Genomic DNA, 19,951 nt, shown 5'->3' with positions numbered 1-19,951 from the left:
AGTTGTTGATCTTCGAGTTGAGAATTTGAGCTTTTTTGTGTAGTTTTTTATCCTAAGTAACAAAACTTGTCTGCCGGTTGTTACTGAATTGCCTGATATTGTTCAGAATTTACCCAAATGGGCTTTAGTTTTTGTTACTTAGGATGCATGACATGGTTCCAGGACTTGCTAGTTGTTTTCATTTAGTGCCCTAGAAGGCTAGAAGCTTTCATACCAGCACAAGATTGGATGAAACTCAATCCTAGTTGGTTGTTAGTTTTTTTAGAAGTTGCCCAACACTCTGTAGGTAGTTGCCTCAGATAACACATGAGTGGGGGTAGCTGTTTTTTGACCCTGGGCGGAGATTGAGCTTTTTTGTGTCTGGGGTGAAATACTTCAGATAATGAACAATCCTAAACTTTTGCTTTATGTTTTTTTTGTTTACTTAATTGCCTGACATGGTTTAGATTTTCGTTAATAGTTGTTACTTAGGTTGCTTGAGTTTTTGCCAAAACTTGCCCAGCATACTGTAGATAGTTGTCTCAAAATAACTCTGATAATGAACAATCCTAAAGTTGTGTCTAATGTTTTTGTTATTTATTTGGCCGACATGGTTCCTTTTTTTTCTTTAATGGTTGTGTACTCATTAAACTCGTCAATGCGAGATCAATGAATTATAAATTGATACTACTACTAACTATGTTGCCTACAATCAAAATAACGAATAGATCAAGTCTACATTTTTATCCTAAATAACTAATAGATCAAGTCGACAATATTTCGATTGTAGACTTGCCTGCAATCAATATTAGAGTTGTGTTGCCTACAAACAAGTAGAAGAGTTGTTTGCCGTTTCCTCATGAGAGACCAGAATGCAAGTCAGACTGTTTTGGCATAAGCAACTCCCCCTAAATGGGTCTTCCCCCCCCCCTACCCCCCCCCCCCCCCCCCCCCCGCCTCCAGCAGAGAATATGCACAGTCCCTATCATCCATTAGGAAATAGTTTTCCTTTGCCCCTATGTTACATGGCAGCACAATTTTTTGCCTGCAATCAAACACACAGTTTGCCTACAATCACACTTTTTTGCCTCAATTTAATATCTATATTGCCTACAATCACACAGTATTTTGCCCCAATGTACTATGCATAGTCAGGGGGCATGGCCTCTTTTTTTTGTCCCCCTTTGTTTTTTGCCTGGATTTAGATGGGGTTTGCGCATGTCTCACTGCCCCCACCCCTTATCAATATGTTCTCATTAGGTTACAAGCCAGTTAACTAACACAATATAGGTTCAGATTTTTTTTTCCTGAAACTTGTAGGCAAATTGCCTACAAACCAGTAGTAGTTGCTCTTGACTACTACTTTTACTTTTCTTTAGCAAGCAAGCTAATGAGTTTGCTATAGAATCTATGGAAATTGCCTACAAACCCAGTATGAGTTGCTACCTTTTTCAATCTCGTATTTTTTTTAAAAAAAATAGGAGTTTACCTGGATATACTATGCAAATTGCTTAGATCATATCACAACTTGCTTCCAATCACAAACGCATTTGCCCAGGGGGACACCAACTTGATGTTCCACAGAATATAGGACCACATTTCTTTTGCCTGAAATTTGTAGGCAATTGCCTGTATCTACTAGTAGTTGCTCCTTACTTGCACTTTATTTTATCATTTTTCTTTGGGGCAAGCAAGCTAATGAGTTTGATGCAGAGTCCATTTAGTCTTTGCTCTTCCTTACTTGTTGATTTCGGGGGTCTCTAAGAACCATAGGGCTAGCTGTGGGTGTAGGAGATCCGAGATCGGGTTGGAGTGCATAAGCACCTGATGGGGGTGCAGGACCTGAGGCGTGTTTCCTTTTTTCTGCTTGTTTTGTTGCAGGGGGAGCACTAAATTATAAAACAATGTCAAAGCAACCTTTTTTGAGGTTTTGTGTACATGCCATAGAAAGAAGCTTCAACAGCCACTCCTAGGTAAGCTTCGCACAACCACAAAGAACTACCAAATTTATTTCTTAGCAAAAAAATGGTTGCCTCAAACTTATATGCATTTTGCCTGCATCCTAGAAGTACTTGCTTTTTAGTACTCCCTCCGTCCCAAAATAAGTGACTCGACTTTTGTACTAGTTTTAGTAAAAAGTCGGGAAAAGTCGAGTCACTTATTTTGGGATGGAAGGAGTAGTATTTTCCATCTTTGCAAGCAAGAAGCTTTGCCAGCCACTTCTAGGTAAATTTCATAGAACCGTAATAGCTTTGCAACTAGTATTTTTCTGCCTCCTGAGTAGCTCGCTGTTAGCTCTCCTGTTACAACAAAAAAATGAGTTGCCTAAAACTTATATACATATTGCCTACATTACAGGAAGACTTGCTTTTAATTTCCCCTTCTACTTTTTTTGCCAACAAACAAATTAGCTAGCCGCATAAATTGGTTTTCAACTCATAAAATTTGCCTGCACCGCAAGCACAAATTGCCCAAACAGTAAACAAACCAAAAGAAAACTATCCTACTGTTGATTTTGTTTTCAGAAACAGAAGTTGCGTGGAAGCATTATGAAAATTGCCTACAACACGACAGTACTTGTCTGACTGAAAAGCCACATAGGAGTGTCAGACAAATCTAGCAAAGTGTCTCACAACCATTTTACTAGGATCTTCACTACTGTAGGCAACTCTTTCTTGTTGGATCCCTGTTTTTCCTGAACAATTAGAACATCTTTTCTTAGGATTTTTAATGCCTATTTTACTGTTGAGTTGGGGGGATGTATGGATGGGGTGGATGTGCAGGGGTACCTGTAGCACAAAATTGATGTGAGTTCCTTAATTTTTTATGCAGTTCTTGTTGCATGGTGGCTAACAGAGGAGGCAGGGGCGACATGAGCTTTCATGTGGTTCGAGATCTGGGAGGAAGAAGACCAGTGAGAAGATGAGGCATGCGATGGGTTGGTGGGAAGGACAACATGTGGGACTTTTTTTGCACGTGACCGGGGAAGGGGAGTGGTGCTAGTTGGTGCGCGAGAGATCTATTCTTTTTGCTGGTTGGTGTGCGGGGGCACCAGGTGCTAGGACTTTCCTTTTTTGGTTCCTCTTTCTGGACAGGGGATGATATTTTCCTTAAATGGGGTGTGTGCCAGGGAACTACAGGGAGCACGCGTTTGCTGCCTAGACACGTCCATTATAAATAGAGTGAAATCCTGAGGTAATCTGCGTTGATGTAACGAAAGCGAAGGGCCACAACAATGACAAAACGCCCGACGTAATGGACTGCCATTTGGCAAGAATGGACGCCTGCTTGCTGACTTGTCCGCATAGAGAAAGATGAGGTGGACGAGGTTAGTAGGCAAACTCAGTGATTAACTTTGACTGGAGTACAGTAATAGGTAGATATATGTTCGTTCGCTCTCACGAGCCGGCGCTCTGACGTTTTAAGTAATAGTTCTACTATATATAAATAGCAAAATTAGTGAAGATCAGCTAACTCCGGCAACAAGAGAATTAGACAATCCCTCGCAGTGCCGACGTACGTCGTGATGCAAACCAGATGTGTATCCGTCGCAGCAGCGGCGCTGGTGCTGCTGATCTCGGCGAAGGCAGTCGCCGCAGGGGATCCCCCGGTGGTGATAGGGCAGCCGGGCTGCCCCACCAGCTGTGGCAACGTCAGTGTGCCGTACCCGTTCGGCATGGGGCCGAGCAGGTGCTACAGGCCAGGGTTCAAGCTCACCTGCGCCAACAACGGAAGCAAGCCCCCGCAGCTCCTCCTCGGCGACAGCAGCACTGGCAAGTTCCAGGTCCTCGGCATCTATCTGAAGAACAGCACCATGCGCGTCGTCAGCCGTGGACTGCATGCCATCAACATGAGTGGTGGCTCCGGGCGGTGGAGGTGGAACCTCGGTGACACCGTCGGCGGCGGGGTGATGTACTTCCTGCATCCGGGGTCCAACGAGTTCATACTTATGGGCTGCAACGTGCAGGCAACATTGAAGAGAAATGGGAGCCTCGTCAGCGGCTGCGCCGCTATCTGCCCCCCGGTCGCTGGTGGTCGGTTTGCCGCATATGTTGCGGCGCAAAGCCCCAACTCCAGTACCTGCTCCAACATCGGTTGCTGCCAGTCGTCCATCATCAGCAACAGAATGTCCTACAGCGATTCCTACGGCGGGTACCTCAATCGGCTCAATGACACAGAGCATTATAAGTATGTGAAGAACGTACTGCTCATCACCAAGGTGGGTTGGTTAGAGCGTAACCTGAGAGTGCTTCTCAACTTTACATACAGTAACAATGCTCGCTCGCAGCGGAAGGCTGCTCAGATCAGGGTCCCTGTGGTTCTCCAGTGGGCCGTGGCGCACGACGTCACGGTGTATAATTTTTCACGAACATGCCCCCACGACACAGAGCGGAGCTTATGCAAGAGCAAAAACAGCAAATGCCGGGATGCCGCATATTGTGAAGACAGGGGAGCCTATTCCTGCCTGTGCAAGAAGGGCTACGAGGGCAACCCTTACCTCACCGGCGGATGCCAAGGTAACGTATTTTACGCGTTGCTATCTTGTAAACTTGATTTTATTTTTGCTTAACATAGTCTTAAATAAGACATGATTAATTTGATTGTGTATATGCAGATATCAAAGAGTGCGATCAGAAAGAAAAACACGACTGCTTTGGCGACTGTGATGAATCACCGGGATCGTTTCTTTGCCGGTGCCCAGCAGGAACACATGGCAACTATAGTCTACCTGGTGGCTGCGTCGAGCCTGCAGGCAAAACCAAAGGTATGATGAAGACAAACCTGTTAAATACTACTAGTGCGTGGAAACAGTAATGGTAAATATACATTGTTGAGCAGACAATAATGGTAAATATATGTGGGTGTGTATTGTTCAATCTCCAGGGAACTTGGGTTTAATCATTGGTCTCTCCGTTGCTAGTGGACCATGCATTCTACTATTGGTTCTTGGTGCAATCCTAATAACCCGTGCTCTTAAGCAACGCAAGGCACAGGCGTTGAGATGGAAGTTCTTCTGTCAAAACCGTAGGCAACTGTTGAAGCAGTTGGTATCTCACAAGGCGGATATTGCAGAGAGGATGATCATTTCTTTAGAAGAGCTAGAGAAGGCTACCAACAATTTTGATCAAACTCGCAGGCTCGGTGGCGGAGGGCATGGCACAGTCTACAAAGGGATCCTGTCGGACCTTCATGTTGTGGCCATTAAGAAATCCAATATTGTTGTCAAGAGAGAAATCGATGAGTTCATAAATGAGGTTGCCATACTCTCACAGATCAACCACAGAAATATTGTGAAGCTCCGTGGTTGTTGCCTCGAGACAGAAGTCCCTTTATTGTCTTATGAGTTCATTTCCAATGGAACACTCAGTGATCATCTTCACACGGAAGAACTAGAATCGCTACCTTGGAAAGATAGGTTAAGGATCACAAGTGAAATAAGCAAAGCTCTCGCTTACCTTCACTCTGCTGTTTCAGTCCCTGTAATACACCGAGATATCAAGCCTTCTAACATAATTCTTGACGATGCCTTGACGGCAAAAGTGTCAGACTTTGGAGCTTCAAGATACATTCAAGTGGATCAAACAGGAACAACAACTGCGGTGCAAGGAACTATAGGGTACTTAGACCCTACGTATTATTATAATGGACATCTCACAGAAAGTAGTGATGTTTATAGCTTTGGAGTCCTTCTTGTTGAATTGCTTACTAGGAGGAAGCCATCTTTGTATAGATCCACCGATGGCGACGGACTTGTCAAGCAATTTGTCGCACTGCTTGCGCAAGGCAATCTGCCTGAAATTCTAGATCCGCAAGTTGTAGAGGAGGGTAGTAGCGAAGTGGAAGAAGTCGCTACACTAGCTATGTCATGCGTGAAACTAAGAACAGAGGACCGACCAACCATGAGGCAAGTGGAGATGGTGCTCGAAGCTCTCCAAACACCCAAGGAGCGTGTCTGGGCTCATTTGACAGAAGAAACAGGCTTGAAGGAATATGCAACAACCGGATATCCATCAACAAGCCAACAAGCAAACAAAAATGAAGCAACGAGGTGTTATAGCCAAGAAGAAGAATTCCTGTTATCCGTGACATTCCCTCGTTAGTTTTGATTTCTTGTAAGTGACGTTTTAGCGACGGTGCGCTCTTTCATTTATTGTGGATTAGCATGTGTTATTGTATGAATATGTGTGGTGAATATAACTCTATTGTATTAATGAAAAAGAAAATTTTGAATGCACCCAACTCCGTTGTTATGATCTATACACTAGCAAAGGCAACGTCTTCTCCTAGTGTCTGGCCATTTACTGAGCATATTTTTACGGACCTCTTCATTTTTCTCTCTTTCCTACAAAAAACAGGAGGCCCCTGCGTCACTCAATGCGAGCCACACAGGCAGCTCCCTGTCTTCGTGTGTCGGCTACATGACAGCTTTTGGTCCATCGGCGAGGGGAGGGGGGGTTCAACTGTCATGCTGTGGTGGCTGCGTATATGCGAATGGTGGCTGGAACTGGTTGATTTCCTGGATCCACCTTCCCCGTATTTGATGGGTGTGGTGGTAACGAGGCTGGTGTGATCGGGGCCATTATGGTTGTGCCTCAAGGCAGAGTAGACGGGGCCTCATCCAGCGGGTGGTGGCGTTGCTCTGAAGGTGAGATATATGCTTGGACGACGGAATAAGGCGTGGGCCATGGTTGTGCAGCACCTATGGTGGATCGTCTAGTTGGGCTGGGGAGCTGAGACGTTGATGGCCATGATCTCATCCGCATGTGATTGTTATGATTGGACATATGATCTTTGATCTTTAGATCCATCAGCAACAACAAGTATATTTTGCTGACTGATTCTATCGGCACAAACGACGGAGCATGAGGAAGGTGCCAGCAGGAGCGTCCTGATTTAGGATTTTTGCTGTGCCACTGACTTTCGTTGTTCAGAGCCTTTGGTGGTGACCGACTCCTGTTGCTGCTTGGTTGGCTGCTTCTGCGAGCATGATCCTCATTTGCATGCATCTCACGTCAAGACCGTGCTATGCATGTAGCTGCTGGGGTCTTGCTCGTGTCGTTATCTTGTTGAAGGCATTACCCGGACTTGTTCTTTAGGTGCAAACCATTGACTAGGCCTTCGGTGGTTGGATCTGACAATGGCGACGCTTGAGCGTTCTTCCTTCCTCAAGACGTTGATGTTAGTTAACCCTTCACATTGTAATAGTGGCATGTGCAATATAAACTACGATAAGTATCGCCCTTTCGACACTCACCACGAGAGAATATGAGAACGACACTTGCAAGAGGCACTCTTAACTAAAGTTTGGGGTACATAGCTCACCACCAGATGGCTACCATAGCTTTTTTTTAGAATGAGAAGGCTACTATAGCTCAACAGGCATCGCGGTCGTGGATCAATATAAGTGTGGCCCATTTGACCGGGTGGAGCACCCACGCACCAGCACTTGAGACTTTTTTTAACTAAAAAAAACTCCGCCTTTAAGCTTTTCATAATTTCAATCCAACAAAAAAATCACACTCAATACAAAGTTACAGAGCATACCAATAGTGTAACGTTCCTTCTCACATGATCACAAGATCTCATGTACAGTATTCATACACACATACAAATATTACAAGCCACACACACACACAGACACACACACACACACACACACACACAGACACACACACACACACACACACACACACACACACACACACACACACACAAGGAGTGACCGTTTGCACCTTACTGTACGGCTAACCTCACAAACAACAGCAATCTGTAGTGGCCAAATTTATACGATTGCATCCCCAAATTGGGATTGAAAATAAGGTACACACATGTTCCCGAAAGAGTGCATGTACTGACCAAAATCTACTTGGCACTCTTGCAAGGCTTTTTCATCAGTTGTGTGCTGGTTCTTCCTCATATGTTAGTTCAACATATATTGCGCCTCAATAACGAAAACTCAAAGCAACTGCAACTTTACAGCAGCTCAAACATAATACAGCCTGACAAATGACAAAGCACAGAGGAGTATGATTGATTTACCAAGCCACCATGTCCATGCGCTAAAACAGTGCCGTCAGTTAATTCAAATGGAACTACTTATGGATCCCCGATATATGAGAGAAATGCTGAATGCATGCAATGCAAGTAATGTTTTGGTTGCAAATACACAAGGTACATACAAACCGAATAATTACAGTCCTGGATTAAATTTCAGTACTTGCCTCAACAACAACAAAAAAATCTCAAGGCATCTCTGAACTGTGCCAGCAGTACAAGGCAATGCAGCTCATATCACATTAAGGTAGAAACATATGACTGATCGAAGGTGCTACAAAATTGTTGCGTAACAACTATCATACTTTTTACACTCAAACAAAGCTCACAATTAAGGATTTTGCCCTAATTTTTAGCAGCTATTAGTTTTTTATCTTGCCATTCTACGTGGATTGTACATATTTGCACAACAGTTTATAACAAAACAATCTAAATTTTATGTTCACATGCAGCTAATAGTAATTGTTGAGTTGGCATTCATGATAAACTGGGAACTATTTACACAACATTTGGTTTGAGCTTTCGGTGCCAAATGGTGTCTACTACTCACCTTTTTTTTCGAAAAGGGGGGTTCGCCCCAGCATCTACATCTGAACGATGCATACGGCCAATATTATTAAAAAGCAAAAGGTCCAACAATAGTCTCCAAGTCTTGTCTACTACTCAGCTGAGCGCAGAATGGGACATTCTGTGCTATTATGCAGGCAGGAGGATGCTCTAAATCAGGAAACCTTGCAGAACAGTGGATAGATAAATACATACTGTTCTTGTCCATTCCGAATATCCTTGACCATGGATCCATTTAATTTGATCAACTTAGATACTTCATAAAGTGACCATGCTTCTTAAAGGTATACATAAAAAAGATATGTTTAGAAAGAAAAGATAATAATATCACTGATAGTGGCGAGAAGCACAATACTAAAATAAAGTGAAAGCACATTCGGGAGGATGTGCTCACTCGTTCATTACTCCTGACTTCAAAAGGGTTCGCACTAAGGCTGGAAAAAACCCATTGAACATCTTGACAAGGTACAACTCCAACTCACAGGTTCCATTGATTCCAGCGTCATGTTTATGACCATGTTCAAGAATATTCCGCATGAACCTGATTTGATCACGCAGCGACGCATGGTATTGATCACGCCGAAAGCCTCCATGATTAATACCAGACCTTTTATTGTAAGCGTACACATTTTGGAGAATAGTAATAGTGTCCTTGTCTCCCAGCTTATTGTCCCTTGTTTCTGATTCCACTATTGTTTTCCAGGAACTAGGATAACCAGTCAGTTTTGGTACCACAATATTGTCCAATAGTGTATTACAAGCCTCAGGTGTGCATGGTGCAGATGGATCAAAAAGGTTTCACAACCACAAGAAGGCATGACCGTGGGGTGGTTAGTCAAATACTCAATGAACCATCTCTTGTCAACAAAGATTTCTTCTGCTCCTTCTAGTTCTTCTTTGAGATTGACAAACATAACTGGCAAATCATCACCCTCCTTGTAGAATGGTATCAATATCTCAGCAACTTTGCAGGTCACTGACCATAGCCGCATGCATGCTCCGCCCTCTACCTTTGAATGGCTTTTGTATTATCTTCATCTGGTTAAAATATTTAAACTTAGTTTTAAGACGCATCAAATCTTTTTGGACCATTCATTTCTCTGGCAAAGCAAGTAGTTCACATGTAAGTACCAGTTAAATAGGTATCAATGCATTTTTAAACAGAACATAAAAGGGCATAGTGTAGTTGGAAGGTCTTTACCATATATGGATGTAGCATGAAGAACAGGAGCCTTACACATGAAAACTCTACATGCCTGAGAACTCTCCTATATGGGTATGATTTTTCCAGAATTATTTTCCGTACAAACAGTGCAGAAACAACACGTGACTAAGCTTGCAAAGTGGTCAATAAGTTCACCAATCATGTCATTGAATGTGCAAGTTAAGCGCACACACACACACACACACACAGATATATATATATATATATATATATATATATATATATATATATATATATATATATATATACATACATACATACATACATATATGGATACAAATTAAATATACCTATGTTAGTAAATGAACACTTTGGAACATTTTTTCCGCTGTTCTTACCTCGTAATGTGACGAATCTCTTGTGTCAACTCGGTTGCTCTTAGATTTGTGTCCAATAATCATAATGTTTTCTTCACTGAATTCGCCATCCCAGCTGATACGATTGGAATGATTTGCCGATATACCAACCATCAAGATGTGCATAAAACGGCTCCCATGGAAAGTTGGGGCAACAACAGAAGTTTTGGCCCCAATTGAAGGCACATGTTGAACAAGAGGACCGATTTTCCTGAAGTCTCTAGACATATGCACGCTATATGAAAGACAAATAATCATTGTGTTATGTAAGATAAAAGAAAGTGGGTTTGTGTAACCATTTCCTAAAGATAGGATATCAGACCTCTCTGGGAAGTCAGTAAAAGATAAGCGTGTCCCATTAATAGTTGTTTCCTCTTTTGCATAACCTATATCGCTTAGGAACTTCCTTACAAAATTTTTGGCACCAGGTAGTAGCCAAGGATGAAGACTGAAATGGAAACACGGAGATTGTTCCAGCAGTTCATTTACACAAAAGACACATATTTTTCCAACACTTAATTTACACACACACACACACACACTGGTACATATGTGTAGAGATAAAAGCAGCTTTAACTAACGAGCAGTATAAAAACTGCATGAAACGGCTGTTGATGATAGCTCTTATCAGATCAACGACGACACATGATTTGCACATGTGTTGAAAAGAGACATCCATAGTGTAGGCCCCGGGCTTGTTATTGATCATCTGTGTCTTCGCATGAAGCTGGTCTTTGTAAAACCCATCAGATCTGAACATAACTCAGTCCAGGCGTTCATTAATTAATCTCTTTTCCGAACTAAATAAGAGCTTAGTAACATTTTGGAAGGTATGTATGTGCTTATGTGAGGTAATTGAAGAATTTACCAGACCAAATCAGTTGTCTCTCGACATAATTGAACTTATCCACCGTTGCGGGCAGCTGATACTGAACCCTAGCAGTAGAAGGAAGAAGAGTAGGTAGATCAGTTTCCCCGACCTTTGTGCTCTGCTGGTGCTGCCAATCGCCGCCGTGTGGGGTGCTGGAGCAGCTGAACTGGATAACGTGCGGCGTGGCCGCCATTGGAATTGCTCTTGCCCACGCCCAGCTGTCCCATCAGCATCCTCCTAACGACCACGCTTGATTTGTGGACACGGCAACGGTGGCGGGGAAGCAGGAGTAGGAGCAGGAGGGATTAGGGTTTTTTGGGGGCAAGAGCTTATATACCGAGCAGTGCCTGTTTCTGCACCGTCCAACGTTGTAGCCGTCCGTGGCCGACGGCGGCATGACTCTGACCGGGATACTTCGAGAATCCTGGCGGTGCTGTGCCATGGTAGCCTGGTAGGGCCAAGAGGGCAGAGTCACCTACCTCCATGACGGGGCAGCCATCTTCTTCCTCTTTTCTTTTCTGGCCAGAATGTTAGGTAATCTTGTCGTAGAGTCATACGTGTAAGAATTGGAAACATAGTTTCCACAGAGTCGTGGCTTGCAGCCACTTATGTTTACGTGAGCGTCTAGTACTAGGAGTCCTAGTTTGACTCAGTTTAGGATTGTTGGGTTAGCTAGCTTCAGGTTTGGTTTGGCCGTATAGGAGTGCAAAGTTAGATTAGATGAGAGTCCTAGTCCGGATAGGTTTACTACGTAGGGATCTGGCCGTGTATATATATAGATGTACAGGGCATAGATTTGTAATACCGTGAAGAAAACAGAAAATAAAAAGAAAGAAAGAAAGGGCACGATACGGGCCCTTGGCTATCAAGTTTTGTGTGTGCGTGTTCTTCATGATTTGATGTGATCGATCCTGTGGGCAAAGTTCCAACACAGAAGAGAATTGGTTGACCATCTTCTTTTGTGCTGGGTAGGGCTTGGGCTTCTGATCATTTGGTTGGGCATCTCTTTGTACTTTCTTTTATTTATTACAGTATTTAATTAGTCTACTCAGGACAAAACAATGTTAAACCTCTTGATTACTTGGTCAACTCTTCTAGCTACCAAGGACAGCATCTTCTTCTTCTTTGTAATATTTGGTGGGCTTCTTATTTCCCATGCGAAAAACCTTCTGCCGGGGAGATGGCTCTGGCGACTGGCGACGCCCCTGGCGACGCGGGAGCTGCGGCTGCCCTGCCGCCGCCCCTCCTCCCGTCCCCGCCCTCGAGCCCCGCCCCCTCACCGGTGTCCGCCGCCCCCATCCCACCGCCGACCCCTTCCTCTGGCTCTCCGCGGGTGGTGTGGGTTGACATCGCCGAGGCCGACGACGTCACCGCTGGCCGCCCCGTCGTGTGTTGGGACCGCGTTCCTCCCAAGGCCCCGCCGCGGCAGCCGCCTGACCACGCCGGTGGCCCTACTCCCACGGGTGGGAGTTTGGCCGCCCGTGGGTCGGGACGGCGCCGGCGTCTCCCTCCTGCCGCCTCTCCGGCACGGGGGATGCAAGGTGTGGCCTTTGGGTCAGGGATGCCCTCCCGGCGGTGCCGCGCTGGCAGCTGGGGTGTTGCCGGCCGCGCTGACCGGGGCCCTGCTCTCGCCTCCTGGAAACCCGCGCCCCCGGCCATGCCCTCCTCTGCTCCGGCCTGTCCGACTCCGGCGATCCCGCCCGAGCTCGCTCCGGTCCTCTCCCGACGGGCACCCTTCCGGCCCTTCTTCCCATCTCGTGGTCCCTCCGGGCCCCACCCTCCGGGTCGCATCCCCGCTGATTAAGCTATGTACCTAGGGTAGGGGCATGGACCTGTCCTAAGTGCCCTACCCAAGGACATCCCTAGAAGAAGTCACCTTTCAGTCGACTTGGAGGTATCCCACTCGACGGATTCAAGACACTCGACCATGGAGCTATCACTCGACCACTCGACTGCCAGGAGATCTAAAGTCACTCCGCACGCAAACGGTCGGTCATTAAGTAGCTTTTATGGTCATCATATCACTTTATTAGGGGCGTTACCAGTAACCCTCAGTCTTAATGTACTTTAAACCCTGCATTACTGAGGGCTGGAGGGGCCTGGCGAACTCTATATAAGACACCCCCTCCTCAGTATCAAGGGTTCGCACCCCTGTAACTCATACGCACATAATCCAATCGACCGCCTCCGGGCACCGAGATGTAGGGCTGTTACTTCTTCCGAGAAGGGCCTGAACTCGTAAACCTCGTGTGCTTACAACTCCTCCATAGCTAAGATCTAGCCTCTCCATTCATACCCCCCTCCATTACTGTCAGAATTAGAACCACGACAGTTGGCGCCCACCGTGGGGCTGGAGTCTTAGCGCCTAGTTGGAGAAGTTGCGATTTTCCCGATCTCTTTGATCATGGTTTCGGGCGGAGCTTTGGTCGAGGGCCGCGAGGTCTGTCTCGGCGCGCTCACGTTCATCGCCGACGACTCCGCTTGGCTTCAGGAGGCTCCACTCGACATCGACGCGCTCCCCGTCCACGGGGCGACGCACTTTCGCGCATGCGTCCGTGGTGTCCTCCTGCGGCAACCGTCGACTCAGTATCGGTCGGCTCCTGTGGTATCTCCCCGCCCTGTCTCCCGCCGGCGCAAGTGCTCCGGTCGGTCGAGGCTTCAGAGGTGGGTGAGGCATGCGGTGTCCCGCCAGTCGGCCATCCCATAAGTCACGGCGATCGAGTCCGACGAGTCCCTCTACGGCCTGTTCGACCTGTCGACTGGCTCCGCAGAGACCGCGTTTGAATGCGACAGTAGTGACCCAGCGGCGGAGGTTTTGGTGATCGATGGGTCGCGCAGTCCCCCCGGTTTCCCTCGCACTGACGGAGGCGCAGCTGGGGGCGACCCGTCGCGTTCCCACGAAGAGTATCTCCCCGAGCCTCTCACGTCATTGCAGCGAGAGGAGCTTCGCCGCCGGAACGTGGATGCACTTCACACTCCTATCGTTGGAGAAACCCCCGAGGCCCGGGCCTTGGAGGACGCGCGCCTGGCTAACTTGGCCATGCGCACTCGACTGGAGAATATCCAGCGAGCACTCGACGAGCGAGCGCGTCAACGGGTTCCAGAATCCAGTCGACGTCAGCTCTTTCCACCACCGCTGGTATATCGAACTCTGATTCAGAATTTAGCAGTTGCAGCTCGTATAGCGGAGTCCATCCAGCCCTCTCAGTCAGAGGCTGGCAGAGGCTTGGAACAAATCAGAGCATTACTCCGGGCAGCAGGAGACCAGAATTCCGTCGTTTCTCAGTCGCGGAACAGGATGGATAGCCGATCCATTGCTGCAGATACAGTCCAGTCGGCTCACAGCCCAAGATCGCCCCCGAGGCGTGAGGGACGTGGAGACCGGCGTGATCAGCACAGAAGGAATGAGCAATATGATCACCGATTCGATCGTGATGATCGACGTCGAGTGCCAACCCCTCCCCCGAGGAGTGGGTCACATGCGCCTCGACAGCAGGATGACAGGCGCCCTCATATTCTACTATTACCCAGAAATGGTGGGGATAGTCATCTTCATCTTGGGCAGAGCCTTGGGCGGCTTGGACGGCGTCGCGCGTGGGTGCTTGGGAGCTTTTTCAGTCGGCGCTGGAGAAGAGGTCCGAGGGCGCTTCGACGACTGCCCAACAGGGGCAGTCGCCTTACCACGTTCCCGCGCAGGGTCGTGTGTAAGCTTGGATCGCCTTTCCGAGCGGGGAGGTTCGACTTCCTCCTCCTCCTCTTCGCTGGAGTCGTCGTCGTCATCCCCCTCTCCTTCGCCGTCAGATTCCCACTCTCCTTGCTCGTCTCCACTTTCACCTCCGCTCGCGTCTCCCTCCTCGGCTTGCTCCTGTGCTCCATTGGGTGTCGAGTACATCTTAGTAATAGCCTGGAAGACAGAAAACAAGACAAAGGTTAATCGACCGATTCAAAGAGAACAAATAAAGAAAGCAGGATTACAGTCGGAAATGCAAGGTCAGACCTTGTCCACTTCGTATGATTGGTCGAGTGGAGGAATCCTCCTGGCTCCTCGGGGGTTGTCCTTGTTCCCTGTGATACTCGACAGCCACCCTTCCAGCATCTCGTCAGTGACCTCCTCCGGGTGAATCCGAGTGGTGTCTTCAAGACCCGAGTACATCCACATCGGGTGGTCACGAGCCTGAAGCGGTTGGATGCGCCTCCGAACGAAAACCTCCAATAAGTCCATGCCAGTCACGCTCTCGTGGACAAGCTGAACCACTCGACCGACCAGCACCTTGACTTGCGCCTTTTCCTCCGGCGTCACTTTCAGAGAGGCAGGTTTTTGTGCACGGTTCAGAGAGAAAGGGGGAAGCCCAGTCGACTGTCCTAGGGTCACCTGGTCCTTACAGTAAAACCAGGTCGACTGCCAACCACGGACTGACTCGGGAAAAGTGATAGACGGCCCTTATTGACTTAGGGCGCCTCGCTTTCCGCCGCCCCTTTGGCCCCCTTGAGGTTGCGGCTTGGGATGCCCTCCTCCAGGACATCGCCCTCCTCCCTATAGACGTTGCCGACTCCCCGGACGCCATCTCTTGGCGACTGGAACCCTCCGGCTGCTTCTCCACCAGATCCCTCTACGCGGCTATCGCCCCATCGACGGCCCCCGAGCCCTTCAGTTTGATTTGGGACATCCGCCTGCCCCTGAAGATCAGGATCTTCCTGTGGCAATGGATCCGCGGCCGCCTCCCGTCCGGCGTTGAGGTCCTTAAACGCCACGGACCTGGAGATGGGATGTGCCCCATGTGCGGCACGGTAGAGGATGCCAACCACATCTTCTCGTGCTACACGGCACAGTTCCTTTGGTCCTGTTTCCGTGAAACGGTTGGGGGCCAGTGGTGCAACACCAACGTCTCTGACCTGCTTGCGGAAATTCAGGCATATTAGATGGCTGTGCGTGGGGATCCTTGCCTGGACGCTATTGACTGTTCGCAATAAGCTTGTCATACAGAAGGTGCCTCTTCGGCGTGCTACTGACTCCATCTTTAAATTGTGTGGGTACTTGCAGCTCTGGCAGCAGCTTAGCCGCCCACAGGACCGGGACGTCATCAGCACTCTCCTCGCCGACCTTCGATCGATGGCCTTCCGCTTGGCGCCCCCGCTTCCCCCGCCACCCCCGGAGCCCGAGTAGATGCTGTGTCACTCCCGGCGTGTGTGCCTTTTTGTTTTCTTTTAGGGGCTTGTTGAGCTGTGCCCTCAGCATTAACCCTTTCTCTACTTATTTGTCTGGAACTTGCGTGTGTGTGTGTGTGTTTGTGGTCTTGAACCTTGTTGGATGTTGGCTTGGGCATTTGCTTTATATATAAAGCGGGGCGAAAGCCTTTTTCGGTATTTCCCATGCGATAAATTCTTCTCTTTATTTGAATGAAAGCTCTGTCATGGCAACAAGTGCTCTGAAGGAAACAGAGATATTTAGAATGGTTGAGCTGATATTTTTGCGCCTTCCAAATTTTATTTCATTTTCCACTTGTCCTCCAGCTTAATACGAAATAAACCCCAACAAGTGTAGGAATTTTCCACATATCTGGACCTATGCTAATAATCCGTTCAGGGCCGTCCAAGGGCCTGTGCGAGCTGTGCGCTCGCACAGGGCCCCCAAAATCCAGGGGCCCCCAACTAGGGTCCATATACATATATGTATAGTCTGAAAAAAAATTCAGTTTTAGGCCTTCTTGGGCCTGGTCCGGTCAAGTCTCAAGCGATACGCTTTCCCGTCGCGTGGATTGATCGATCGTAGATAAAACGACAGCCCCAGCGCAGTACATTCCGTAACTTCCGCTTCCTGTTCCCTGCCTGATGGCTAGGCTTTCCATCTCCCCATCGCTTCTAACTGAATCGGCGGCTCGGTGGCGATCGGCCGATCGCGTTGCAACCTTGCAGGTTCAGCGAGGCGACGGGCAAGAAGCGGACTACTTTCTAGCGCTGGATGCCGTCGCGCCGGCGGGCGGCCGACACTGCCGCGGTGCCGCCCAACAGGAACAGAAGACCAACCGGTGTGGTGCCCTCCCTGCTCCCTACGCTCTCCCCTTTTCTCTAATTTTGATACAAATTACAAAGTTGTTTTAATATGTTTGGGAACGATTTTTTGTGCAGTCGTTCAAGTTCAGAAGTAGCCACAGATTCGAGAATTTCAGTAGTTGCTCGTACTATCGTCCAAGTACAAAATCAAGGTTCTATCTGATTGTAAGTTTTTTGAACTACCTATACATGTCACAAGCCTATATTTCATGTGAGCTCATCAGTTCAAATAAATTGAAAGAGTATATATTTCATTGAAACAGAAATAATCATGCATTCTAGTTCTGGAAGAAAGTATGATTCTGGTGCCTTCAAGCGTAAGAAGAAACATAAATTAGAAGAAGATGCTGAAATTCAAAGGGGTGCTCTTGATAAATGGGCTGTGATAGTACCCCAAAATAATTCTGAAAATCATACTCCAGATGGTAATATTGATGATGGTCACGATGATAATGCAGTAGAGGTTGAGGTTGTCACTGCAGAAATTCATGAAGGTGATCATGGTCTTGCTGATAATGCGCAAGAGGTTGAGGTTGCCGCTACAGAAATTGATGAAGGTAATGATGTCAATATTTTAGATGAATATCATGATCCTAATATTTCGGATGACATGAATAATTCCGTTCAGCCTGATATATTTGATCCTAGAAATTGGGATGGACTTGATCCGAAAAAGATTGATATCTTGCTGCAAAAGGGTCCTAAAAGAGAAGATATTGAGTATGGTCCTTATGACAAGTTCTCTAGAAGGTTTTCTGCATTATCATTTAGTAGAATTCTCCCAAATGGAGAAAAGTTTGACAGAGAGTGGCTTGTGTACAACAGCGGCCTCGATAAAGCATTTTGTTTCTGTTGCAAATTATTAAAAAGGGGGCATGTGAGAGGACAGCTAGCAAATGAGGGTTTAAGTGACTGGTTTCATCTTGGGGCTAGACTAAAAGAGCATGAATCAAGTAGAGAGCATATCACAAATATGACTGCATGGTATGACTTCCGGCTCAGGATGCAGAAGAATCAAACAATTGACAAAGTTGCTCAGCGAGAACTTGAAAAGGAAAAGGAGCATTGGAGAAAAGTTTTGCTCAGGATTTTGTTGATTGTAAAATTTCTTGCAGAACATAATATAGCATTTCGTGGCAGCAATAGCAAGTTGTACCAAGAGAGCAATGGGAATTTTCTAGGACTGATTGAAATGTTGGCTGAATTTGACCCAGTTATCAAAGAGCATGTTGACCGCATCACCAATGAAAAAATTCGTGATCACTACCTTGGCCCTTCTATACAGAATGAGTTAATAAACATGCTCGCTACTGCCATCAGGTCAAGAATCATTGAAAAGGTAAAGGAAGCAAAATATTTCTCAGTTATTCTTGATTGTACTCCTGATGCAAGCCACCAAGAACAAATGTCTTTGATAATTAGGTATGTAGATACATCTTCTGCTTCTGTTTGCATCGAAGAATCTTTCTTAGGATTTTTGGAGGTGAATGATACCACTTGGCAAGGTTTTTTTAATGTTCTAGAAGAGGAGTTGAATAATCTTAGCCTTGATGTGGACAATGTGAAGGGCAGGGTTATGATAATGGGTCAAATATGAAAGGAAACAATTAAGGGGTACAAAAGAAATTTCTGGACAAATATCCAAGGGCATTTTATTCAGCTTGTGGTTGTCATAGTCTAAATCTGGCACTATGCGATATGGCAAAGTCTTGTCGTAAAGCAACAGACTTCTTTGGAATTATACAACGCATCTATACAATATTTGCTAATTCGACTAAACGATGGCAAATTCTCAAAGATAACTTAAAGAAGTTGACTGTGAAGTCATTGTCATCTACTCGTTGGGAGAGTCATGTTGAGAGTGTTAAGGCTATACGGATTCAAATGCCAGAAATAAGGGAGGCTTTACTACAAGTGGCTGAAACTGATAAGGATCCAATGACAAGTAGTGAAGCACAATCGTTGGCAGAAAATGAACTTGGTGGTTTTGAATTTTTAGTGTCAACAATTATCTAGTATGATATATTATCCGCTGTTAATTTGGTCAGCAAGCAGCTACAATCAAAGGACATGCTTATTGATATTGCAATTGAGTCTATACAGGGTCTGCTTTCCTTTTTCAAGAAGTATAGAGAAACTGGCTTTTCAAAAGCATTGGAAGATGCAAAAGAAATTGCACTTGAGATGGATATTCATCCAGAGTTCCGCACCAAGCGGAAAATCAAAAGAAGAAGACAATTCGATGAGGGTGCAGATGATGCATCTATTTCTTCACAATCTGCAGAGGAGTCATTTAGGGTCAATTATTTTCTACAAGTGGTCGATCAAGCTATAGTTTCACTTACCAGGAGGTTTGAGCAATATCAGGGGTATGAAAAAACTTTTGGTTTCTTATTTACTTCAGATAGGCTGCGATCTATGGATGATAAGAGTTTGCTGGCTGCTTGTATTAATCTTGAGGATGCACTTAAGAATGGAGAACACAAAGATATTGATGGAGCTGAATGGTTTTACGAGTTAATTTTCATCCAGAATTTAGTTAAGAAATCTATGGGCCCCATTGATATTCTTGAGATTCTAATGAAGCGCCCCTTCTATCCTAATGCTATTATTGCGTACAGGATTTTGTTAACCATTCCTGTAACTGTTGCAACTGCGGAAAGGAGCTTCTCTAAACTCAAGTTGCTGAAATCATATTTGCGTTCAACTATGACACAAGAAAGACTCAATGGTTTGGCGACAATAGCATTTGAAAATGATGTCTTGGAGAAGATTAATTATGAAGATGTAATTGAAGATTTCATTTCAAGGAACACAAGACGGATGACACTTTTCAGTAGAGAATGA

The 19,951-nt window shown here is 46.2% G+C and overlaps 2 protein-coding genes and 1 pseudogene across 6 annotated transcripts; 2 read left to right on the top strand and 1 right to left on the bottom strand.

Annotated features, from left to right (window-relative positions):
• The first annotated feature begins 3,505 nt into the window (after nucleotides 1-3,505).
• On the top strand, nucleotides 3,506-6,080 carry LOC147974277 (wall-associated receptor kinase 3-like). Of its 5 annotated transcripts, none has more exons than XM_087517387.1 (4): nucleotides 3,506-4,496; nucleotides 4,595-4,744; nucleotides 4,864-5,958; nucleotides 6,007-6,080. In XM_087517387.1, the coding sequence occupies exons 1-4, from the start codon at nucleotides 3,506-3,508 to the stop codon at nucleotides 6,078-6,080; spliced, it is 2,310 nt and encodes a 769-aa protein (XP_087373513.1). The 5 variants fall into 5 exon arrangements, with proteins under 5 accessions (XP_087373513.1, XP_087373511.1, XP_087373512.1 ...); XM_087517385.1 differs by adding an exon at nucleotides 4,779-4,790 and having other exon boundaries at nucleotides 4,864-6,080; XM_087517386.1 differs by having other exon boundaries at nucleotides 4,864-6,080.
• An 8,496-nt stretch (nucleotides 6,081-14,576) lies between these two features.
• Nucleotides 14,577-16,289, bottom strand: LOC147974276 (uncharacterized). Its single transcript, XM_087519416.1, has 4 exons — nucleotides 16,089-16,289; nucleotides 15,512-15,946; nucleotides 15,051-15,425; nucleotides 14,577-14,957 (listed from the first exon to the last, which is right to left on the bottom strand). The coding sequence occupies exons 1-4, from the start codon at nucleotides 16,287-16,289 to the stop codon at nucleotides 14,577-14,579; spliced, it is 1,392 nt and encodes a 463-aa protein (XP_087375542.1).
• Nucleotides 16,290-17,012: 723 nt separating this feature from the next.
• LOC147974275 (uncharacterized) lies at nucleotides 17,013-19,951 on the top strand (annotated as a pseudogene).

The sequence above is a fragment of the Triticum urartu genome, chromosome 4A (genome assembly GCF_056163025.1).
Source record: "Triticum urartu cultivar PI428250 chromosome 4A, HENAU_Tu73, whole genome shotgun sequence".
Taxonomy (NCBI): domain Eukaryota; kingdom Viridiplantae; phylum Streptophyta; class Magnoliopsida; order Poales; family Poaceae; genus Triticum; species Triticum urartu.
The sequence above is the reverse complement of the archived record's forward strand: the minus strand, read 5'-3'. Positions and strand labels throughout refer to the sequence as shown.

Coding starts and splice junctions, on each gene's coding strand:
- LOC147974277 (XM_087517385.1), top strand. CDS start 3,506: ATGCAAACCAGATGTGTATCCGTCGCAGCAGCGGCGCTGGTGCTGCTG. Junction 4,497..4,594: donor CCTCACCGGCGGATGCCAAG/GTAACGTATTTT, acceptor GTGTATATGCAG/ATATCAAAGAGTGCGATCAG.
- LOC147974276 (XM_087519416.1), bottom strand. CDS start 16,289: ATGCTGAGGGCACAGCTCAACAAGCCCCTAAAAGAAAACAAAAAGGCA. Junction 15,426..15,511: donor AAGGGGCGGCGGAAAGCGAG/GCGCCCTAAGTC, acceptor TGTAAGGACCAG/GTGACCCTAGGACAGTCGAC. Junction 14,958..15,050: donor AATCATACGAAGTGGACAAG/GTCTGACCTTGC, acceptor TCTGTCTTCCAG/GCTATTACTAAGATGTACTC.